This window comes from Adiantum capillus-veneris, chromosome 12, assembly GCF_014529385.1.
Source record: "Adiantum capillus-veneris isolate H3 chromosome 12, ASM1452938v2, whole genome shotgun sequence".
NCBI classification, from domain to species: domain Eukaryota; kingdom Viridiplantae; phylum Streptophyta; class Polypodiopsida; order Polypodiales; family Pteridaceae; genus Adiantum; species Adiantum capillus-veneris.
The window spans coordinates 65378748-65404671 of NC_140942.1; the positions used below are offsets into that span (position 1 = coordinate 65378748).

At 45.0% G+C, this 25924-nt stretch overlaps 1 protein-coding gene across 1 annotated transcript in view; it reads left to right on the plus strand.

Moving 5' to 3' along the window:
* The window catches only part of LOC147445845 (uncharacterized), an 81982-nt gene extending 56437 nt beyond the window's left edge, over positions 1 to 25545 (plus strand). The window contains exons 12-15 of the mRNA XM_086525219.1: positions 1551 to 1615; positions 1696 to 1800; positions 24414 to 24578; positions 24809 to 25545. Coding sequence (XP_086381345.1) covers positions 1551 to 1615; positions 1696 to 1800; positions 24414 to 24578; positions 24809 to 25180 — 707 coding nt within the window. The 3' untranslated portion in view covers positions 25181 to 25545. The remainder of the gene's footprint in view (positions 1 to 1550; positions 1616 to 1695; positions 1801 to 24413; positions 24579 to 24808) is intronic.
* Positions 25546 to 25924: the final 379 nt, after the last annotated feature.

Here is a 25924-nt window from a genome sequence, read left to right on the forward strand (position 1 = left end):
CCTTTAAAGGAGTGATTGTTTATGTGGAGATGCATCATTGGGGTTCTCCCAACTGGTAGGTTTCTGCACTCTAGAAGATTAGCTTTCTCGCGATGTGTTCGTTGTGGTGCCAACATTGAGAATATCCCACATTTATTGTGGTCTATGAAACAATTTGTGGACTACATCTCTACATCTCTTCGTATGCGTTTCCTGGGATACCTTTTTGTCGATATTTTTGGCTTTTTGGAGTGCTTCCGCCGCTGCTTAAGCCATATCCATACTTTTTCGATTGGGTTATATTCTGGGTGCTATGAGCAATGTGGAGAGCCCGGAATTTCCTCATTTTTCAGCAGATTCAAATGGAGTATGTATCCTTCTTCAAAACATCTCTTCGACAGTTTCTTAAAGTCGCCTATGACTTGGATGAGCTCCCCTCTCTTCATGACGAGCTCTACTTTAATTGTTTCTGATTTACTGCTTGTAATGTTTTCTATGGGTTTTCCTCGATATGAGGTTTCCCATTAGTAATTCAATCCGACATTACTAAAAAAAAAAGTGTGCGTTCGCTCACGTGTTGAGAGCACACACCCCCTCTCTTCCTTGTGAGAACACCACACACTCCCTTGGGTTTTTAATTTCTATTGCGCTACTTTGGCAAGACCCATTGCCTTGATTTTTGTGCTTAAACGCTACTCCTTAATTTCAGTTTTGCGCTGCACCTTGGATCTCAATTTTCTGTGCTATATGTAAGGCTTTTTGGAAGTTTCAATCTTCAATTTTTACGATCGCTACCTGCTTTTCTTGCTAAGGTTGAGCAACAAGCTCTTTCTGTGCTACAAAAGCTTGTCCAAGCTTCACACATTCCCGATAACTGCTCAAGAAGATCCTAACACCGCCGAGAGCGTGTAGGTGATCCTCGAGAAGCTCGCGATAATGCTGTTCTCCGTGCGATTGCTGTGGGCTCTGTTACCAATTGTAGAATGCTACGTGCACGATGCATGCGTGCTAAGAGGGAAGAGGAGAAATAGACAGGAGAGTTTGGAGTTGAACCACATTACAAAGAGAAGAGTGTATAGGGTGGTTCCCGTATTGTATATATGAAGGAGAATGAATGAGTTAATGGTTAGTGTGTAGGCATGTGGTCATGGGGGGCAGCCACCATGGGCCTTTACCCCAACACAGTGTAGGCATACAGAGCTTTCGGAATAATGTCAGCTCAAATCATCCAGTTACTTCTCGCATGCTGTGCTCAACTCACCGTCTACAGCTTGTCTGAGGGCGACTCATGGATGTGAGGAGTGGTTGTGGCCACCCCCCAGCGAAAAAGCTGCCCTGGCGAGCCAGTCGCCGTTGCTATTCGTCGCTGCACAAGCACTTATTGCTCACAAGCTGAATTTGGAGGGCCCTCCTCAAGTGCTGTTAGAGGGCCTTTGGGGGAGCCCTCTTACTTGCATCAGTCCTTGTGATTCTAATGTTTCAAACCTCCTTGTTCTTTTAGCTATTTTGTAAATACTTTCTTTTCATTCGACCAAAAACAAGCTTGGAAACGTGCCTGGTTCAATTTGCAGGATTCAGACCAGATATATCGGATGGCAATGATGGAAATTCTGGATGGCATATGAGCCGCTCGGAGGTAATTTTTTATACTTACAAATATTATTTTTGTGGTCTCCATGTCTGGTGTAATTTTGTGCTGATGGTGTGCTTCAGTAGGCTCCATCTAATCTTGATGATTTCCAAGCCGATTTATCCAAGTTGCTTGCAAAGGATGACATTGATGTGGGTGTACCTGAGGGTTCTTCATCAACATCTCTACAGGTACCTTAACTGAAGCTGATAAAGTTGTATGTGTGCTTTAAAAGGATGGAGGAGGGTTATATGTATTTAGTGTCAATGGAGGTGGGTACCAATCGATTAAGGGTTTGGCCAATAAGTGTAAAACCCATATCAAGAGGAACAATGATGGGCCATCATCAGATACATAGAAAGACCATTAACTCATATCATTGACCTACGTAGTTTTCTATTTAGAAAATGAAGGATTATGCAATCCAGAGTCATAAGGCACGCTGTTGCTAGTCCAATCGACAACAGCCAAGACAAAGGTGAAGTGAAACGTCTGTAGCCAATGTGGCCTATGAGACCAAACCAGTACATACAATGAAGGAAATCTCTCATCCGAGAAACAGAAAAATAAACCTGAAGCTAAAGGCTGAAACGAGATACCCACCTAAAATTTACATCCATAGTCCAAACATACAAGCTATCATGAAATATCCTCTCTCTATGAAGTATCTCCCTCATGGGAAGATGTAGGTATGTGTGACTGAGATGTTGTGGCATCTGCTTCCAATGGTGCTCAATGACAGCTCTGATATGATCTGTCTGTTATATGAATGAGAGAGAAATGAAATGTGATATTAACGTCTTCAAAAGGCCAATGTGACCTATGAGACCAGAAAGTTACAATGTGGTGGATCTGATACAAAGTCAGAGTGACAAGAGTAACAAGATGACAGAATGACAAAATGACAAAATAAATTACTATGGAATCCTAAACTGCTAGGTGTGAACTAAGCAGCTCAACAGTTAGCTGGGATAGCTAGATCACAGGAGATCCAGCATCGGTCGCTGGCGGATCTCATCAATCTTCTCCATGGTCAGTAGTTTGACCGGGCGTCGTGCATGTCGAGCCAAAGTGATCCAAATCCTCTGATGCAGCCTCCGTCGATGCTGTGTAGTCCTCCATAGTCGCAAGCGTCTGGATCTCCCCAGCTCAGTCGCTCGGTTGATCAGTGTGCCTCTAGTGTAAGGCGACAAGCTCTGCTGTGGTAGTAACTCCTTCGGGTGTCCAATGGCAGCTTTAAAGAAGTTTGTGATCTGTCTCTGAGACTGGCTAGTCTCTCCTCTCATCAAGCTCTCTCTGTGTCTGCGCAGCTTGAGCAAAAACAAACCCAGGCATCTCTGATCCTCGTACCGCATGACTCTAGAGAATGGTCCAAAGCCCTCTCTGAACAAGTAGTGGAAGTGGCCTCGTATCTCGTAGTAGACGGGGCAGTGTCATGTGCAGTGCAACTCTGTCTCAGGCTCGATGTCACACAGGGGGCATGTCCTGGCCTCTGTTGATACTCCGTTGTATCTCCCAGTCTCGATCCGTAGCTGGTGTGAAGATGTGCGTATTTGGCCAATAGCACATCGTATCCCATGAGACAAGTGGGTGTCCATGTATCTGGGCCTCGTCACAAAACTATCCTCCGTAAGCTGGAGGAGATGCTCTCTGTAGAAAGCCATCTTCGTGCCCAGCTTTTGTGCTGGCTGTATCCATGTCCTCTTGGTGTCTAGCTGAGTCAAGTCCTGGCGAATGAGCCTGGTGATCTCAGACTGTGTAAGAGTCAGAGAGGACGCATCCAATGAGTACTGGAAGGGAGGCAATCTGTGTATGCTGAACCCATGCGCCTGAAACCATGATGTCATCTCCCCATACCAGCATGCTGTATCTCCGTGCATGGCTAACTGTCGAGAGGACTCAAGTGCAAGGCGTGCATATTTGTCTCTGGGAAGTTCCCACATGCGGTGGCTATAGATCTCGTCTGTATAAAGTGAGTCAGTCTTTAGTGTAAATGTATAACGGGTATGTGACCTACCTCCTGATTTCTGGGCTGTACTATACTGGAATGAAACAGAAAATGTCAAAAGTGCATGATCCACTGCTACGTCCACTGGTCTAGCTCCCTCTATGAAATCTTGAATACAAGGAATAAAGCTCGGTTGTGCCATAACATAATCCACTGTACTGGCCTCGTGTCTGTGGAAAGCATGTGAAACCGGCTGCTCCAAGAAATCGTTGTAAGCCATTAAGTATGGCTAACCCATGCGCAGTCGTCATCTCCGTGAGGAATCTCCCATACTCCGTCTGTTCTCTGTCATGTGAGCATCTGTCAAGCCCCAACTCACCCACATCCAGCTCTCTAAGCATCTCATCTGAAGTGTCGTAGAAGACTGTCTGAGAGTTCCCTGTTCGGGCATTGAAGTCCCCTAGGAGGATGATATCACCATCCCTAGAAAACCTCCATATATCATCATCTAGTATAGAGAAAGGCGACTGTCCTCTGGATGCAGCATATACTGACGTACTGGGGGGGAAGTAACATATTGCAATGTATAGAAATCGGCCTGTGTCAGCTCTCAGCCTCACCCACATGTATCTAGCATGATCATCTCTCCATACAATATGTAGTAGTGGCTGTAACTCCTCCCTAAATAGCAGTGTTGCTACTCCTGAACCTCTACCCTGAACCTCTACTCCCATGCTCAGATCTCGCGACTGTCCTGTGGGCTGTCTCCCATCTGTATCCCACCACATGTGGCATAAGCTGTCCGGGGGCCTGATGCATCTCTGAGAAGAAAACAATGTCCTTGTCTCTGAAACTGTCCTCAAAGGCACCAATGTCCAACCTCATAGATCCATTACAATTCCAAGTAGCCATCTTCAGTGTGGTCCGATAGGTCTCACACCGTCATGTAGAGCGCCGCTCTACAATCACCACCCGACCATCTCTGTAAAAGGCCATCTTTCCCTTCTCCCTTGCCGTCGTAAGCTCTGGCATAACCTCTCTCATATGCACAAGTTGTGAGAGAGTGAGATCATCATCGAGAAAAATACCTGTCTTCTTGAGAGTAGGCCTCTTTCTCAAGAATTCCTTCTTCTCTTCCAAGGAGGGGAAGCGTAGTATGAGAGCTTTCCCTTTCGAAGATTCTTTCGGGCCATCACTCTTCTTGCCGACTCTCCATGCCTTTGTGTGTGAAGGCTTGTCCACCCCCATCGTGGATGTGAGGCTTGTTACCTCTTTTTCCACATTATTTATGTCCTTGAGGCCGGTTACCCTCACATGTAGAGCCTGCATCCTCTTCTTTGTTCCTCTTCGAGGGTCATGTTAATAAGAGTTGGTGTACAAGGAGCTTCCTTACCTTTCCCTTTCGTGGCAACCTCAATCCATTTTTCGGCCTCCTCGACTTTCTTTTGTGTTGCGGAGATCACCGCGGCCCATGACTTCTTCTCCTCACCTTCCTTGATAACCCGTATTTCTTCTCTCATGGTATTCAATTCTTCCATCATGGATGGCTTAATTTCGCCTTCTTCAAGCTGTCCACTTTTTGCTTGTAGATTTCGGATGATGGAATCTTGGATGACCACTTTCTCCTCGAGCGAAGCGATCCTCCTACACATCCCATCTCTTTCTTCGGTCCATCTTTGAAGAAGAGTGCTCCTCTCCTTCCTCCACTTTTCAACTTCGTTTCTCCATTCTCTCATTTCCTTCTCTATTGCCGACATCCTTTTCCCTGTCCGCATGAAAGAGGCTTTGTGGGTGGCTGATGAGGGATCCGTCTTCTTACACGTGGGGAAAGCCGTTGGCACTTCTTCGACGCTTCCCATGATATATATATATATATTTTATATATATATTTTATATATATATATATATATATATATATATATAGAGAGAGAGAGAGAGAGAGAGAGAGAGAGAGAGAGAGAGAGAGAGAGAGAGAGAGAGAGAGAGAGAGAGAGAGAGAGAGTCTAAAATAGCGTAGAAGCGTGAGAGAGAGAGAGTGCGCGTGTGCAGAAGCGTGAGAGAGAGAGAGAGAGAGAGAGAGAGAGAGAGAGAGAGAGAGAGAGAGTCTAAAATAGCGTAGAAGCGTGAGAGAGAGAGAGTGCGCGTGTGCAGAAGCGTGAGAGAGAGAGAGAGAGAGAGAGAGAGAGAGAGAGAGAGAGAGAGAGAGAGAGAGAGAGAGAGAGAGAGAGAGAGAAATGAAATGAAATGTTATATTAACGTCTTCAAAAGGCCAAAATGACCTATGAAACCAAATTGTTACAAATTTGTGAATCTGATACCATGTCTGGGTACAAAAATACTAGAACAAAAATACTACTACTACTAGAGTCCATCCTCATCTGCACTATGGATGTCGAGAGAGTATGGCTCGAATACTCTGCTGTAGTCTCCGTCGATGTTGTGTAGCCCCCTCTCCTCAATCGTGGCCGTCTGGATCTCCCTAGCTCCAGTGCTCGGTTGATGAGAGTGCCGGTAGTGATCAAATGAGGGTGGGCCGAGCTTTGCAGTGATGGCTGCTCCTCTGGCTGTCCCATATCTAGTGAAAAGAAATCTGTAATCTGTCTCTCTCTATCTCTCCCCAGTAAAGTGTCTCTAGATTTGTGTAACTCAAGTAGATATAGCTCGACATCTCTGATCCTCATAACTCATGACCCTAGAGAAAGGACCGAAACCCTCTCTAAATAAGCAGTGGAAACGGCCTTGAATCTCATAGTACACTATGCAATGACATATGTAATGTAGCTCTGTCTTTGGCTCTAGCTGGCATAAGCAGCATATCTTGTTGTTTGATGGTATCCCTCTGAATCTACCAGTCTCAATCTCCAACTGATGTGAGGATGTGCGTATCTGACCAATGGCACACCGCAAAGCATGAGACATATGTGTGTCCATGTAGCTGGGTCGAATCACAAACCCATCTCCTATGTCCAAGTAGCCATCTTTGTGCCCAACTCCTGTGGCGACTCTATCCATGTCCTCCTGGTATTCAGCTGGATCAGGTCCTGACGAATGAGTCTAGTAATCTCCACCCGTGTAAGAGACCTCGAGGGTGTCTGAAGAGAGTACTGGAAAGGGGGCAGCCTGTCCATGGTGAAGCCATGCATTCTGAAACCATGATGTTATCTGTGCATACCAGCATGAAGTGTCCCCCTGAAGAGCTAACTGCGTGGAAGACTCAAGGGCCAGTCTAGAATATCTGTCTCTAGTAGATCCCACAAGCTGTGCACAAAAAAGATTGATCTGGTAAGCGTCTCAATCTCCATAGGAGGGGCAGCTAGCTGTGCTCGAATGATAGCGTTCGGTACGGAGGCCTTGGCTCTGATCAGTCGAGAAATCATAGATACCAAGGGCCTCTCCATACGTCTCTAACCATCCTTGTCTACAGAAGGTCCCCATATCTGTACCGCATACAACATAGTTGAGGCTACTAAAGTATCAAAGAGCCATAACTTTGTCCGAGGTTCCTGGAACTCAATCTACGAACACATCCTCTCCAAGCCTCCCAAGGCCGCATAAGCTCTAGTCAGTCTAGGCTCTGCTGCTCTCCCCAAAGAAAACCTCGGCCCAATGAAGACAACCCCAAGGTAAGTGTTGATGTCTAGATCCACTGTGGTGTGGTGTTAAACACCATAACCTTGGTTTTACCAAGGTTTACAGACAATCCTATCCTCTGCAAAACTGTGTAATGCATCCAACTGTCGCTGCATACCCTCTGGTGAGTCAAAGATCGACACAATATATCATCAGCATATAACAACAATGGGATCCACATCCCTGCTAGCTGGGCACCTCTATCACCCTCTCTGTCAATGTAATTTGATACCTCCTCAACATACATACCAAATAGAGTAGGAGACAATGGGCAAACTTGTTTCACCCCAATGGTGGAGTGAAGTAAATCAGATATCCCTCCCGGGTGCGTACATGTCTCATCACTGGTCTGTATAGAGCCATAATCCCCCAAAACACTATGGGCAACCCCATCTCCTGCAGTCTGCACATCAATCGAGCTCTCGGTACCATGTCAATGCAATCGAGATGAAGTGAAATGTTATATTAAGCTCTTCAAAAGGCGAGAATGACCGATGAGATCAAAAAGTTACAACGCGGTGAATCTGATACAATGTCTGAGTACCAAAAAAAAAAAGGTACTGAAAAAAGGGGTACTATAGAATCCTAAACTGCTAGATGTGAACTAAGCAGCTAGCTAGAACTGTGTAGGATATGAGTAAGGGGGTGAAAGTAGTGAATGAGGGCTAATACAACACAATGTGAGAGCTGATACAAAGGTTGGTACAAGATGAGCAGGGTGTGCAATCCTCAAAAGAGCTAAATCATAGGAGATCCATCATCAATCGTCGCTGGCGGACGTCATCAATCTCCTTCGATGGTCAATAGTCTGACCGTGTGTCGTACATGTTGGGCCAAAGTTATCCAAATCCTCTGATGCAGCCTCCATCGATGCTGTGTAGTCCTCTGCAGTCGTGGACGTGTGGATCTCCCTAGCTCGATCGCTCGATCGATCAACGTGCCTCTGGTGTGAGGAGAATGTGAACTCAGTGTTGCGGTAGCTGCTCCTACGGCTGTCCACTGTCTGCTCTAAAGAAGTCTATGATGCGTCTCTAAGATTGGCTAGTGTCTCCTCTCATCAGGCTCTCTTTGTGTCTGCGCAGCTCGAGCAAAAACAGTCCGAGACATCTTTGGCCCTCATACTTGAGGACTCTAGAGAGGGGTCCAAAGCCCTCTCTGAACAGGCAGTTAAAGCGGCCTCGTATCTTATCGTAAACTGGGCAGTGGCATGTGTAGTGCTGAAAGCGCGAAGCAGAAAGTACCGATAGGTGCGCGTCGCGATGTAGTGCATGATTGGGGCAAGAAGCAGGAGGCACAATGGAGCAAAGAGCTAGCGCTAGAGATCGAAGCAGGGAGAGAGAGAGAGCTCATGTTTTTGGGGAAAACTCAAGAAGTGAATTTTGGGTTTTCCCACTTTTATTATAAGTGACTTAAAAAAAATGTGTCCAGGTTCAACTTGAACATAGACAAAGTATAAAAATGTACAAAAAGGGGTTATTTAGGCCTTTAACCCAACAACCTCCCACCTAAAGGCATAAACGACGCCTTTAAATTAACCAACTCCCACCAACTGTATGCAATGCTCATGTTGAGGCTTAGCAAGAAGCTTGGTGAGAACATCTGCAGGGTTATCCTGTGTATGGATCTAAGTCAAGGTGACTAGACCATTCTCCAATACCTGACGTATGAAGTGGTAGCGCACATTTGTGTTTGGTACGCGCATGGAACATGGCATTTTTGCCTAAATAGACAGCATTCTGGCTATCACAACCCAACACGGGTGTATGAGCAGGCATGTCAAGTTCTTTTGCAAGTCTGGCCAACCAAATGGCCTCCTTTGAAGCCTCTGTGGCTGAAATATATTCAGCCTCAATAGTACTCAATGCCACAATTTTTTGCAACCTAGAACACCAAGAGACTGCACCACTGGCAATGGCAAATACATATCCATTGGTAGATTTCTTGGTATCCATGTCACCTGCCATGTCTGCATCACAATATCCCTGCAACTTTAAGTCACTTTTTCCATAACAAATACACTTTGATTGTGTACCTTTCAAATATCTCAAAATGTATTTGACATTTTCCCAATGCGCTTTGCCAGGATTCGACATATATCGACTAACAACCCCCACTGCATAAGCAATGTCAAGACGAGTGGCAACCATAGCATACATAAGAGAACCACAAGCTGATGCATATGGGATTCCCTTCATTGCTTTCAATGCCACCTCATCCTGTGGGCAATCTGCTTTGCTAAGCTTGGTGTATGGAGGTAAAGGTACTCCAAGAGGCTTAGCATCAACCATATTAAACCTGTCAAGTACTTTTGCAATGTACCCTTCTTGAGATAAAAACAACAATTTCAGCTTTCTATCTCTTTTAATACGCATGCCCAAAATATGTTGTGCATCACCCAAATCCTTTATAGCAAATGCTGAATTTAGCTTACGTTTCATAGCATCAAGACTAGTCGTATGTTTCCCGGCAAGCAACATGTCATCAACATAGAGAACAAGAATGATGGGACTACCATCTTCATGCCTTTTCGTATACAAACAATGATCTGCATGGCTGTGTTTAAAGCCTTGAGACAGCATAAAAGTGTCAAACTTCTTATACCACTGCCGTGATGATTGTCTCAAACCATACAAAGCCCTTTTCAGTTTGCATACAAGTTCCTCGTGTGTAGGAACTACAAAACCTTCAGGTTGTTTCATGTATATGTCCTCTTCAATGTCACCACGCAAAAACACTGTCTTTACATCCATTTGATTCAATTCCAAATCATGCACCGTAACGAGAGCAAAAAGGACACGTAAAGTTGTAAGCTTTACAATATGGAAAATAATTTATTGAAAATCAATTCCTTCTTTCTGTGCATATCCTTTTGCAACCAATCTTGCCTTGTACTTGGGTTTTTCATCCACAATCTTAATCTTGTACACCCATTTGTTAGGAAGAGCCTTTCTCCCTTTAGGCAATGGCACAAGATCCTAAGTATCATTTGTATACAAGGATTTCATTTCCTCTTGCATTGCAAGCTCCCACTTACTGCTTGACTCACATGACTTAGTCTCTTTATAAGTAAGAGGTTCACTCTCATCTGTCAACATTACATGATGCAAAGAGGGATTAAATCTCTGCAGTTGCCTTCTCAAATGAGTTGACCTGTGTACGCAATGATCTACATTCTCAGGTAACGGTTCTACATCATAAGGCAACTCATTTTCAGCTCTATCATGCTGCTAAAAATCTTTTTCAGCCAATTCAGGTGGCTGTCCATCCTAATTAGGAGCATCAATATCATGTCCCACCTCTTCTGGCTTAAGGTTAATCGGTTGATTATCAATTTCAGCTTGCGGTAATGCATCATGAGGCTCTTTTTCAACATCAATGGGTGGCACAGAAGGCTGAAATCTGACTGTTTTCGTGTCAGCATCAAATTTTGTAGCATTCTTAAGCAATTTTGCCTCATTGAATACTACATCTCGGCTACGAATTACCTTTCTAAACTGTGGTAACCACACTCTATAGCCCATTTCACCTTCTTCCCATAACCTAGGAAGACTCCCTTAATGGACTTCATATCAAGCTTTGTTCTCAAGTCATTGCGTACATGAACGAAAGCTTCGCAGCCAAATACTCTCAAATGATCATAAGAGGCAGGTTTGCCCGACCAAACCTCCTCTGAAATGTCATTTTTCAACGTACTATTAGGAGAGCAATTGCAAATATGAACTGCAGTTTTCAATGCCTCCCCCCAAAACTCTTGGGAAAGATTAGCGGTGGATAACATGCAACGCACTCTCTCGCATAAAGTACGATTATACCTCTCAGCCACATTATTAGAAGACGGAATATAAGGGGCTCTCAACTCCCGTTTAATCCCATTTTCATCACAAAAACGATGAAATTGAGCAGATACATGCTCTCCTCCATAATCAGATCTAAGACATTTAAGCTTAGTACTCTTTTGAGTAGTGAGAAAAGCATGAAACCTCTTAAAAGCATTAAAAGTCTCTCTTACTTTTCAACAAATGCACCCATCCTTTCCTAGTACAGTCATCAATGAATGTAACAAAATACAATGCACCACCAAAAGACTTAACAGACATAGTGCATACATCGGAGTGAATCAGATCAAGAGGATTAGCTTTGCGAGAGACACTAGAGTAATAAGAAGATTTCTTTTGCTTTCCATAAAAATAATCGTTACAAAAATCCAAGTTTTTGCCTTTTACATCAACCCTCTTCAGAGAGGAAAGCACATCAATAGCCTTTTGGCTCATATGGACAAGTCTCTTTTGCTACAATTCCGTGTGTGAAGCAACTTCAGCAACAACAAGAAACTTGCCAGTCAAAGCGTTGCATCGAAGATAGTACAAAGTACCTCTTTTAGGCCCTTGAGCAACTTCCATGAACCCCCAGCAAAGAGGGTAGTATAACCATGTGCATCTAACTGGCCAACAGATAGTAAACTTTTCTTAATGCCTTGTACAAACCTGACATCATTCAACACAAGCTCTTGACCATTGTTAAGAGCCAAACGCATGGTATGCATACACAGTGCTCCTCACTCTCAATCTTTGCTGTGCAATGTCAACATATCCTCTCTGCTCTGGGGGGGCATGTGCAACTCTCCTTGCCTCAGTCTCTAGCTGGTATGAGGATACTCTGAGCTATCCAATGGCGACCTGTGCTCTATTTGGCTTGTAGACATCCATGTATCTCGGTCTCTAGACGAAGCCATCTGCTAGAATGGTAAGGAAGTGGTGCTTGTAGTATTGCCTCTACGTGGGGAGAGGCTCTTTGGGTGTGATCCATGTCTCCCGAATGTACAGCTGCCAGAGATCCTGTCTGAGAACTCTATTCCTCTCATTGTGTGAGAGGCGTGTGTGGGGAGAATCGGGATCATACTGGAAAGGAGGCAAATCCGTGATGTCCAAGCCATGGGATGTGAATGACTCTATAACCTGTGACACATAGATGATGCTCTTGTAGCATAAGAATGTCAATCTCTCCTCCCACAAGGTATAGCTGAAGCTCCTGACGCAGTCGGCCCCTCTAACACTGAAACTAGGGTCCACCTAATCCTTGTACGTTCCATGAGACTATCCTCATGGGGAGCGAGAAAGAACTGCTGCTGCCGCAGCAGCTAACCGTGCTATCTTCGAGGCTGGCATGGATGGGGAGTAATCCGCATCCGAGCGTTCTCGAGATAGGCGAGACTGCAGAGAGTGTCTAGCCCAAGCCCAAGTAGACCGAGCGGTGCGTAAAGCAACCTCCTCTGTCCAGGAGTCCTCATGTATGTGTACATAGCATGGCGGGCGTTGCGCGTCAGCAAACAAGTGAACCACAATGTGTCTACATCCTGCTGTGTCTGGAGGTGTCACAACAAACTTGGCCAATGGCCAAAGAGTCTGAAGCAAGTCTGTAACCCCTAGGTCTCCCACGTAATGAGAGAACTCTAGGGCCTGTGTCTGCAGGCACTCCAACACTGAGTCTATAGTCCACTTAGCCTGGTCCCTGCCGCATAGGGGAAAAGAGAAGCCAACCGCTGAGTCCAAGGCCTCTATCCCCCTAGCTGTAAGGAACAGAACGTGAACTCTGAAGCAGGTTGCCTCAAGGTCTGGTGAGGGGTCGCCGAGAAACCGTGTAAAGTCGTAGGCAAAGAAATCCCAACAACAACGAATGTCGAAGCTCGTCGACCACGAGGAACTGCTGCGAAGGGAGACGTCTGCACCAGAAGAGGGGGTCGCAAGAAAGGCTGTCCCTCTCTCGCTAAGCGACTCGTGGAAAAGGCGCTGCCAAGAGATCTCCTAGTAGTCGAGGAAGGCCTTGCCCCCTAGGACGGCTGCGAGACTCGAGCGGGAGGGGGTGAGAGAGCAGGGGGGGAGGGGGATCAACAAAGGTAGGAGGGCGAGATGGAGAGGTAGAGCAAGGAGGAGGAGGGGGGGAGGGGGAACTCGGGGAGAGGAGGGGTTGTCGAGGGTGAGGCTGAAGTGGAGGCTGGAGCAAGGACCTCGTCCTGCTAAAGAGGGTCGAAACGGTTCCCCGTGGGAACCCACTATTGTTGGGCAGGAGCTTGAGGACCACTCTGAGTGCCAAGCTGGCGCGGTGGCCCTTGCCACGAACCTATGTCAGCCCTCCTCCGCTTGAGCCCAAGGCTCAGAGGATGGCTCTGTCTGCGGACTCGGTGAATCTGCCTGCTGCTGATGGCCAGCCCTTGCTAGCTTGGGCTGAGCCTGTGGTGTGGATCGGGGTCTCCTTTGTGGACAAGCCTTCGCAAGATGGCCGATCTGTCAACAAATGAAACATTGATTCTTGAGGCCCGAATACTCCACGCTCTGTCTGAACCAACCCCCACTCACCCGAGGAAGTAGGATGACCTTGGGGAGAGTATGGGTGTGCTTAACCAGAACACGTACTGAGGGAATGCCAGCCGCCTTGGCAGCTACTGAGGCTGCCGTGCGAGGTGTCTCCAGGACAGTTCCAATCGCTAAGCCTATCCTGGACAAAAGTGGTAAGCACTTCCTCCTCAAACCAGGAAAGCAGACGGAGATTGGGAGGTCTGCCTCCTCTACCAGAACATCTAAAGCTGGGCCAAAACCATGTCCTTACTGTCAAAAGTGGGCTCGAACTGCTCGGATGGTCAAAGGGCTCATTGCGATGACCTTGGACGCCATCTCAGAGGTCTCAAACTCTATCTGATAGTAGCCGCGGGCAGTAGCTGCGAGCACGCGATCAATGCACATCAATTCTCTGTCACATGTTACCTAGATGGAATGAAGTTAGTTAGACGAATGGAAAAGCCGATTTCCACATTATGAAGTTGGGCAATTGCGATGTTCTCTTGGGCATACCCGGCACGACAAGAATGATGCGACTCTCCAGGTTCGGAACCGAACCATTACCGTGATACAGAAGGGCAAACCAGTCATCCTCAAAGTTCGGTTGTCCGAACAAAGCCCTGAATGAACTCTCTAGCTGTTTTATAGTTAGATACTTTTGAACATTGTTTGAGAAAGTATTGTTTGAAATGGATACTATCTGTTTTAAGCCTGTCTTGGTGCCGATTTGAACTGTTTGACTTTGGTTTTAATACTGGTTTCATTGATTGGTGATTTTACTCCCGGGCGGAGAAGTGAGAAATATTGTTTTGGTAGTGTTTGAACCTCGGGATGACGCAGACCGATGTCTAGGGAACGTTTCGTTGTATGTTTAGAAACCTAGGAACGACGCAGACCGATGTCTGGGAAGCGTTCAGTTGTATGCTAGAAAACCTCCAAACAACGTAGACCGATGTCTGGGGAGCGTTTGGTTGTATGCTTGAACCTCTAAGCGACGCAGACTACGGTCTGGGGACCGTTTGGTTGTACAGTCCTTTGAGCTCATGGCCCGGACCTTTTTAGGTTATTTGCGGAGGGAGTGACAAGGTAGTCGTTGAGTAGCTTCATACCGTAGACCGTTCGTCTTGGGGGAGTGCTCATCGGCGCTGTTCGTTGTGTCTTGTAACATGGATATGTAAGCATTTTTGTTGCATTGTTATGTGCCAAGCACTAAATGTTCCTAATTGGATGAGATTGCTGGGTATGTAATTTTAGTGCATCAAGACACCCGTGGAAGATCAGTGCGGTCTGGGTGTGATGGCTAATTTTACTACGCAGGAATATCAAGAGTTTTGATGTGGATGAAAGGAGAAGCGAATTCCTTGATCAAAAGAGCCGAAAGGCGAAGCCAACTCCTTATAAAAAAAGAAAAGAGCAAATTGATTGTCCCTCGGATTGTCCTTGAGCTAACTTGAGTTGTTTTGTAGATATGTTGTAATCGCGGATGATTACTTTCTTTCAAGAAGGAGGGATGTCACAAATTGCTGACGTGTCAAGCCATTGAAGAACGGAGCCAGCTTGCAGATCCCTACGGAGGGGCCTAAACCCTAAGTGAAGAAGCAGAAGCAGCCGAAGAAGTTTTACCAACTTGCAAAGTCTTGCCGAGTGGACTATTTTTAAAGAGAAGTTCCCGCCAACTTATGGGACCCCGTATGATAGGGCCCAAGTAACCCCAAAGACATTAAAGTAAAGCAGTTGATGACGTGGCAGCAATACGGATGCTCTACAAAATGCGTTGTCATGCTGACGTGGTAGCTTGTACGGATTTCCACGAGTTGCGTTGCTCAAGGTAGTTAGGTACGTAGTGTTCGTACAAATTCGGTATGTAAGGTACGTAGTACAGAATGGATTGAGTTTTTAGGTACGTAAAAATTTGTCCTTTTTTTTACACAGCCAGGAGGAACTTTATACATTTACTTATGCATTCACCAAGACTTCAAATAAAGACTAGCAAATCAATAGTACACCGTTACAAATGCCAAAAACTGGAGTCCACGACTCTAACCAAACAATGAAAACGCAAAGCTGAGATTAGCTAACAATCGATCAATGTCTACAAACAAATAGTATTAGATGTTTGCTGCCATGGTCACATAAAACTAAGAGCATCAAAATAAATACATAGTGAATCATGAAAATGATAAATCCAAGACTGAAGTCTGAAGTCCTGACTCCAATAACTAGTAAGCACTAAAAATCGCACACTCAGCACTGCACTCAAAAGATATCATCATCATCAGAGGACGATGAAGATGATGAGGACATCTCTGCCTCTGTGAGGACATTGCCCTCATCATCATACTCTGGCCCTGTAAATCTTGGGTCCCCTGGTGTGTCTACATCATCCTCATGTGGATCACCCTGCTCTGAAGTTTGGAGGAGATGAACAATCGGGTTCGCTCGAACCCGAGGTGTGCGTATAGGAAGCTTCCCAGTCCGAATGCTCTCTCGCCGTGTGATGTCAGGATTTGCAGCCTCTTGCCGGAGAGGGATGCTCAAGGCCCGAGCGCGTGACGTGGTGACTCGCCTATCCACACTCTCCAACTCTCTGTGAAGCTCTCGCAGTATCTCCTCCTGCTCGTCTCTGATACGAGTATCTTTCTCCTCTACTGAAGGGTCTGGAACCATCTCTCCTCCGTAGGATCCACCTGCACCAACATTGATAAAATCCATAAAGATTTAAAGATACTTCAAGTAATTCAACCTAGCCTATACGAGTATATACGAGCCTTTAGCGGACTGAAGCATGAAACAAAGTTCAAACCTGCTTGGGATTTCCCAAAGCATGGAAAGAGCGCACTAGCCTCATGTTCGCTCGATAGTACACCAACTTCTTTAGCTGGGTCGTGCTCAATTTGTTCCTGATCTTCGTGTGCACCAAGGAGGATGCACTCCAATTGCGCTCACAAGCGCCAACTGAACAATCCTGATGGCAATGTAGTAATGTATACGAGGTGCAAATCTTTAGAGGACAAAGGTGTAGAAGGTCAACATTTTAGGCACAACTCACAAACATGTTACAACTTGAGTACCTGAGAGAGAATACGTAGAGCTAGCTTGCAAATTTGTGGAAGACCTGAACTTCCATAGTTCTGCCACCAACTTAGGGGAAGCTTGGTAGCCTCGGGTCTCACTGCAACACTCCTCATGAAAGTAGGACCCAAGTTGTTCATGAAGCTTGACATCTCACCATCTATGATCAACTGCTCATCCTCGCTGAACATGAAATTGAGGTACTCCGAACGAAGGGTCAACAAGGCCATGTTTCCAAAAAGCTCGGGCTTCTTGTAGAAGGGATGGAGTAGAGCCGCCATCCCATGAATGGGATGACGCATATACTGCCATCGACTATCTACAATAGCTAGAATGTCGTTCCGTCTGCAAGTTCAAAAAGAACAATCATTGAATCTGAGATTGGCAGATTGCCTAACATTCTATTTTTAAAAAAGCAAGGTAAGCAACCTAATGAATCAATGATTCTTACCGCTCTAGAGGTAGTGTCGTGCACGTCTCAACGTGTCCTCTCATCTGCATAAAAAGATGAAATACTAGACCAAGGGTAGATCCCTCCATATGTATCACGCGCAAGAGAACAAAGAGTGGCAGAAGAGCCATGGCAAAGCTATGCACCTCTGTCGAGAAGGCTTCATCTAGAACCTTCCTCTGAATGGCCTTGGTAGGCTCCTGTCCTGCATGGCGCATTAGGCGCTACTTTGGATCCACGAAAGTCTACAAAAGTGGGTCCCTCAGCTTGTACAATCTCTGAAGAAAAAGGTACATGTATGCAAACCTGGTCTTCGAGGGCCGCACCATATCCAATGTGCAGTGGCTCCTGAAGATCGATAGAGCTTGGTGCTTCTTGCGGAAAAAAGTGGTAATCCTCGTTGCCTCAGACACAATAGGCTGAACCCATGGCAATTTTCCTATGTCCTCCATGAGTAAGTCTAGGCAATGGGCGGCACATGGAGTTTACACAATGCAAGGGAAATCCCTCTCTACCAATCATCCATGGCCTTGCAATTGCTAGCATTATCGGTAACAACCTGCAAGTAGCCAAACAATGCACATTGAAATAGTAGAGATAGAACAGAAAACACAAGGAGAAGAGATGCCAGCAACAAGATTGGGAGATTGAGTTTACCTGCACCACATTCTCCTTTCCCACCTCAAGAATGGCTTGACGAATATGTTTGTAGTTGAACTCTGCAGTGATCTTCTCACCTGCCTTTCCGGCATCCACGGCTCTCAAAAAGTACGTACCAAGGCAAGATGAGACTATAATGTTGATGATGTGGCGTCCACGTACATCACTCCATCCATCAAAAATGATAGAACACCCAAAAGTCTGCCACCTAGCTTTTACTGGAGTGACTGTTCTGTCACCGCTTTCTGCTCATCTAGCATACTTGTACGCATCTTGTTGTAATCCAAGCCAATCCACGACTCTGTGGGGCCAACTTGAGAAATGGCTCTGACCATCCTCTTCCATTGATCTGTTCGCAGCACATTGAATGCAATATTGCACTCTACAAGAGTGCGAGCAATCTCCACTATCTTTTGTCTCTCTTTCACCCAAGACTGAGAGTTTACGCGTGAAGGCAACATGGTCTGCCTCGGTGCATTGGTGGGAGCTATAGACCGTTCATCCCCAATGTCCTCCTCATCATGCCCTGCTACACAAGCTCTTTTCCTACTAGTGCCGACATTGGAGGGCACACTAGTCTGAGAGCCAGAACCCATCCCTCCATCTCTTGGATTGTCACCAAGGTCCCCAAGTAATGCATCCTGCAAGGCATCCTGTGAAATCGAAGACCCCCTCGAAGGTGCACTCGATGCTGAGGAGGAAATGCTCTCGAATTAGGTTTTCCTTGATTAGAGGTGGAATCTTCTCACAGCCATCGCAATGATTTGTAGTACCTATCCATGTAAGATGCTTGAGAACACGAGTAATAGTACTTGTCTTGCTTTCCCCATAGTATTTGCACTACCACTGACGAGTACCCGACCCTTGCTGACCCGGCGTAGTAACTATTCGGATCACGTGGGTGTGCGTGTCCCACATTGGGTTGGGTTTGTGAGTCATCTTACTGATCACCTGCAAGAGAGGAGCACTCACTGGTCAACTGCACCTTGCACAGTACCTGTAGGTTCTAACCAAAAGCGCTCAATAATCAGCTGCAGAAGACGTTTTGCGATAATAGTCCCCAGCGCCTAAAATAGTACTTAAAATGTTTTTAAAAAAAAACACGGGTACACTACCTATCCGTACGTACCGTACGGTACGGTCGATTGTATGGTACGGATATGATCCATACGTACGTACGGATGCAATCTTGGCGTTGCTGACGCGTTGCCCGAAGGGTCTTTAAATATGTGCAGAGGCCCAGTCTCTACCACTCTTCAGGGTGAACTACAGAGCGCGAGTACAGGCATTGTACTGAGTTCAAGTAATATATAGAAAGGGGCGCCAAGGTCTGGGGCCAATACTCTCTGGGGTGGAATTCTGCCACTTCGTGTCGCGTGTGCTCTCTCTCTCTTTCAGTTTCAATTGTTGTTGAAGTGCTAAAAGTTTCTTCTGTTTGTTCTTTTCTATTGGCATGTGGTGCCCGTTTTGTGACATCCGTGATCTGTCTCTGTGGAGACCATCTCTCAGTGGGGTGTCCACCTCTAAGGAGAGTCTCTTTGAATCTGTATCTCTCTAAGAGAGACAGCCCCAGACAACTTTGGTGATAGTAATCCATGACCCTGGCCAACGGTCCAAATAGCTCTCGGAATAGGAAGTTGAAGTGTCCTTTAGTCTCATAATAGGGGGTACATCGACATATGTAGTGCTCCTCTTTCTCTTGCTCATGTCATACCTGACAAATCCTCTCCTCTAGTGGTACTCTCCTATATTTGCTTATCTCTATCTCGAGTTGGTGTGAAGATGTTCGGATCTAGCCAATGGAACGTCTCAAGCCATGTGATAGATGTGTGTCCATGTAACCGGGTCGCAATATGAAACCATCATTGTAGTATGAAGAAAATGTTCTTGGTATAAAGCTAGCACCTATGAGGGCTCTAGCCTTATCTTGTGTCTATTTGGACAAGGTCTTGTCTAATGGCTCTAGTAATCTCTTGGTATGTCAGGGTGAGGGAGGGTGCATCTAGAGAGTACTTCAAGGGGGGTAATCTTTCTGTGTGTCAGCCTTGCCTCTGCTGCCCCTCTCAAGGAGAAGGCCCACTAAAGACCACTCCAAGGTAGGTATAGGAATCCACATACTCCTCTAGCAGGATGGCGCCACATTGCCAACGGAAAAGAACATACTAAATTTGACTTTAGGCACTTCAAACAAATTGAATAGAATGGAAGAGAGAATCTGCACGAGACAAGGAGGAGTGGCGGAGTTAGGGTTAGGCTCGGGGAGTCCTAAACCTCCGGGCTTCAATGGCTTGACATGTCAGCAGTTTGTGACATCCCCCCTTCTTGAAAGAAGAGTAGTCCGCGATTATATTTGTAAAACGACTCAAGTTAGATAAAAATATCCAAGGGTCATTCAGTTCTCTCATTCCATATTGGAGCTCTTGATATTTTGGCGTAGTAAAATTAGGCATCAAGTTAGATGAAAATATCCAAGGGTCATTCAGTTTTCTCATTCATATTGGAGCTCTTGATGTTTTGACGCAGTAAAATTAGCCATCACCGTGCCGATCTTTAGAGAGGTGTCTTGATGCATTGAAGTTCATATCCAAGTAATCTCACCCAGTTAGGAATATTTAGTGGTTAACACATCACGATGCGACACAGATGCTTACATATGCATGTTACAAGATATAACAAACAACGTCGTTGAGCGCTCCTCCCAGACAGGAGTGCATCCTCCTCCTGGGGTGTCACCCGAGGAAGATTTTCCTAGCTGGTTGCTATGAGTTCTCTCCGTGGTTCCGAGCACGTGGTACATCAATTAGGTGGCCATGGTGATGCCTACGTGTGGCTCTTGCTCGATGGTACGCTTCCCTTGCTCGACTACGTAACATGGCTAATATTTGGAAGGGATAAGCACCTCCCCCTATGGGCCCTTTGGTGTGTCGATTTTTTTTCTTTATAAAATGTAGTTTCAAACAATTTCTCAGGTAAAACTTCAAACATATGGTTCTCCCTGTTGCAACAGAGTGGATGTCAAGGTCCATTATCTACACACAAACAACAAGAACTTCCAAAAACATAAATTTTACAGATGCTGAAATTTTCTGCTGGAAACCCTGATTTTCAAAATTGTCGGAATCAAAATCCGCTTGCGTCAATGCGTAGAGCTGGTCGAGAGGATCAACTTTGACTATTGTTGTATATCCAAATTCTCAACCGTTAAAGAGATTATTAGAGACCTCTGCAAAATAGAAAGGCAGAAAAAAGCATTTTTTTGTGCTTTCTAGGACAAGAACGAACTACTCCTCCTTCATCTCATCCTGCTCTTGTCGTTTCTTCTTCATCCAACCCCATAGCTTCCATTTGTAGGTTCATGCATGTCCGGTTTTCTCTCGAGAAAAGGAAAAAAAAGAAATTTTTGTAGATTTTGAAAGCGCCATCTTGCTCTGTCTGCTCTTTATGGACAGGTATACTTTCAAAAAAGCACACCCCTGGATCTCGATATGATTGTAACAGGACTGCACCACTTGCCAACAGAAAAGAATAGATGGAACTGACTTTAGGCACTCGAAAACAATTGAATATAACGAAAGAGAGAATACACACGAGACACGGAGTGGTGGAGTTCCACTCCCTGACGTCACTGGCCCCAAACCTTGGCGCCTCTTTCGGTATTTCTTTATATTGCTTCAACGAGGTACACCACCTGTGGCTTTGCTCTGCATCTCCCACTGGTAGAATGTCAGAGAGTGAGCCCTTAGTACATATTTAAAAAGCCCTTGGCCCTTTAAAAGCGGTTACATGAAAAGCAATAGATTCTAAAAGCATTTGGTCCAAAACCAAGCGCCCATAGGGTTGTCCGCAATTCACGCTGCCACGTCATCAACTTTTCGTGATTTTCCAAGCTTTTGCAGCGTGCCACATCATCATCTTTATGCAAGTGAGTGTATGTGGGTGTTCTGCCTTATTTTAAGCCTTTAGGCCCCTCGGTTGGTTCTTGTAAGTTGTTGGGGATTAGGAATTTTAATCCTAACCCATCTTTAAATTTCGGCCACTCTGCCAAGCTTCATAAGTTGGAAAATCTTCTGCTTCTTCTCCTTTGGCTAGGGCTTAGACCCTCGGTAGGGATTTGCAAGTTGGCTAGGGGTTAGGCTTAGGGAATCCTAATTTTCCGGGTCTTTAGTGGCTTGACACGTCAGAAATTTGTGACAACTTCATTGTCTCCTGCCCATATATGAAGGTTGGTGTTTATAATAGACTTGGACACTCCACGCCAAAGATCTATAGAAGCACATGTGAGAAAACCGTTAACAACTAAATAAACTTGAATAGAGGGAAAGAGATAAGAGAAGAGTCGACATCACACTTTGTAAAGGTCCCTGGCATGTTCAAAAGTAGTTTTAGTGAAAAGCAACACTTCTAAAAGCAACAGGTCCCAAAATTTGTTGCCCAGAGGTTGCCCTAGCGTTTTTTAGCATTCAGCCTCTAGCACCATCAATTGCAGATTTCAGTCATAGCCTCATTGTCAGATGGCAGTTCCAAGAAAGATCAGCCCTAACGTTTTCAGTTGTCAGCCCTTAGCTTCTCAAATCCAAGCATCTACCGCAAGATCCCATAAGCATCTGCGCATCTAGGACCATTGTATCAGCATTTGTGCAATCTAAAGCAGATACCTCTCAGTACACACAAGGGCATAGAGGCGACACTTAAGGGTGTCGAGAGATACTTCTATTCGGTTGCAACTTAAGAAGCATGTAGACCAGTTTACGTGTACTCGTTTGGTATGTAGTATAACAAGCACAAAGTGACAGGACTCCTATAGCCTTTATCTATTCGAGATCATGCAAAGTGGATGGAGGAGGAGCACAACAAATACTTCTCTGACTTTAGTGCTTTACCTTTAGGCTTTGGTTTAGCTTCAGCTATTCCAAAAGTGCGTGTCAAATCAATGGGTTGAATTTGGTAGAGTGCATGTTTCACAAGAGGGGAGCCACTCCACTCCTTTGTCATAGATGACCTAGATGGAGTAAAGTCAAGTGATTTCTCTTTGAGATTTTGGGGGTGCTGATAGGCTGACGATACTTTGCTAAGTGATTTTATGATATAGACATAAAAAGTAGACAGTAATTTGTGTTGATGGCCATAAGTGTTGAAGGCACAGCTTTTGGACGCGAGTGGATAAAGCAGTTAGCACCTGGCTTTTGGTGGCAACATGTTTTTAGCATTTTGTGGCAGTATCGTGCCGTTTTGTGGGCACATGGAGAAAATCAAGGATCGGATATTATTTAAGCATTTTTGCTGAGTTGGTCCAGTTCGGTGCGGCTGCAAATGGTGGGTTCGAAGATTTTTAGGGGGGAAACAATGTTGAATGAATGGTATTTGATTCTGGGATCAAGCTGGATTTTCGGGCTCCAATCGGGTCAAGAATTGGCCCGATATGTCCAATTTTGCTCCACTTATATTTGCCAGCGCTTGCGGCTTTGCTGGGGACAGTGATCTTTTTTCCGACACCCACAAAGATAAGGGATACAACTAAACCTGTCACCCGTTGTGGTAATAAAAAATAGTTGTGTATTGGCAGTCTCAACTATGAATGGTATGGGCACTTTAGGTGGAACTTGCGCAAATGCTAGCAAGTTGGACATATCTCCTTAAGATGCCCTACAGTGATTTTTTAGCTTCAGGAAGTAGCTGCTGCTCCTACACAACCCCCCCCTTTGATTAGCATATCCTCATAGTTGCTCTCCTTGTAACTAGCTCGCCCTATATTGGGAAGGCTCTCCCTACCTCTACTTCTCTTGGTAGTCCTAAGCATGTTATGGATGTGAAACAGAAAGGGAAATTGGATCAAGACGGGGTTTTGACTCCAAAAAAGACGATTTTTCCTTTATGGAAGTCCAATAATTGGACTCACTATCGAGTTGGATTTGCGACTCTGAAAAGACAGTTCAGCTTTGTTTATTCAAGTCCCACAATTATACTCTCCATCAAGGAAATGTTCCTGCTATTGTGGACTGCCCCACTGCCAATGCTATTAATTTGTAGCTGGGCCAGATCTGTGCTGGTGGTACCAGATATTTGATACCAATGATGTGATTTGGCATGATCTATTTGAGGATGAAAGTGCTTAGCAATGGAAGTGAACTGGAGCCTATCCTTCTTCATGTTATGCCTTTTAAAGTGCCTCTCTCAATGTTGAAGGTTTTACCCTTTCTTCAAGTTGAAGCCCATTTGGAGTCATGCATAGACCTGTAAACCTCATGCTTTAGGTCTTGTCGAGCATAATTAAAATTAGTGGTGATCAAACTGTTCATTCTGTTAGCTATCTTTTTACTTATGCTTGAGATGCATTCTTGTTTGGTGTGATTCTTTCTATGTTGTTAGGATTTGAATTTTTATCTCAAGTATATCTTCAGTTATAAAAGATGGCTGATCATTAAATGCATGATTTGAGAAATCTTCTAGTTTGTCGTCTTCCAATTAAGCTTGTTTATAGGACAAGATGGCAGTCTCTCCTCTATTTTTGAATGCTTTGTTTCATAGGAATTTGTATAACTCTCTGCTTCCCTCTGATTAGTATGATTCCTACTTTCATACTTTATTTACATGAGTGTGTGTGTGAGAGAGAGAGAGAGAGTGGAGGAGAGGAACTGCACTCTACGCTTCTGCTTGAGTGGTTCAATATGTTTAATCTGAGTACTCATGATATATTTCCGCTTGCTTTTACAGAGGCACGAAAATACTGACGAGAGATCAACATTAGGACCATCTGATGTAACAGTCAATGATAATTCCTGGGATTCTAGTTTTCCCCATGAGCTAATAGCCTTTTCTGAACCCGTCTCTCAGAGTAATTTTGCATATTTTCCATCTACTGTTGAAGATGAGGAAAGGGTAAGTACAAGAATCAAGCACAGGGTTTTTACGTTTTATCACAGTACTCAATATGTGCCTATCTGCATGAAAACCATGTGTGTCACAAGCGATTTTGTCGTTGCACCATGGGGTGGCATCTAATAATGGTATAATAAGAGGGGCTATGTTGTGAATGATTAAACTCCCTGATTGCTTAAAGATTCTTGTGACTTAAGACTAAATCCAGCTGCATGTGATAACGTTCACAGATGCTCATGGAAGCAATTGCTGCGTCGCTATCACTACAGGATACTGACATCAATGACTGTCAAGCCAATCAAAATGGTGCATCTGATGTAGCAGCAGCATCCTCTCATGAAGCAGTACCCTCTCATCCTGCTACAATGCCATCAGAGGGTTCTCCGAGCCTGGTTTTGGCTGACAATCAGGCTGCTATACAAGGAGCTGTTGATGGGAGGAATGGTTCACAGCAAGTAGCTCTTAATGAGAGAGTATCAGAGGAACAGCCGGCAACTTCTGAAACTCAAACAGTTGGGACCCTGGAAGCTCTAGGGCAGCGCTGGGGCTTGGGTCTTTTCCGTGCCATGAGTGGTAAGCAGGGCGACAATAGCCGATCATGACGTGGTTGAGGAGAGCAACTGATTTTGGCTTCTGTACCAGTAGCAAAAAGCCTGCAACATGGGCATGTACAAAGCCTGTTGCAGAAGGCTTGGAAGCTAGGAATGATTAAAGCCTTTCTTTCTTGTTTTTTTCTTTTTGTGGTGCCTTTTTTTTTGTTTTGGGGTGGGGGGGGGGGTGTTCGTCCATCATATCTTTGGTGGATGAGGCACGCACTTGTACAAAAGCAAAGCCATTATTTCAGCTGATTCTCAGCCTTCAAATAATCTTGTGTATCCTGGGTTGATATTTTGGGGTTACGAAACACAAGGTAATTTTTGTAAGATGAAAGATTGAAAAGCTAGTTAATCTACTATTTTGTTTTGTGTTTTGTAGTAGGTAGTAGGTTTCTTTCCAACACTTTTGTACTTTTTGCTGGATACCTAGATGACACATACGTACACCATTTCTTCTCAAAGGCCTAGAAGATGGTATTAAAGATCTCTCTCTGAATGTGTGTGATGGGTTTTCCTCGTCTTGAGGTTTCCCATTGGTAATTCAAAATGACATTACAAAAAAAAAGTGTGTGTACCCATACAAAGGTAGTTGGAGGATTTCTTCTAGAACAACTCTTAGTAGGACTCTAGGACACATCAGTTTCAGCTCAAGGGACTCTCCTAGGTTGAACTAAAGAGATTAGTACATGTTAATGCCCTCATACCTCTTGCAGACCACATCACCGACATATCTAGCCTTGTTGTGTCTAC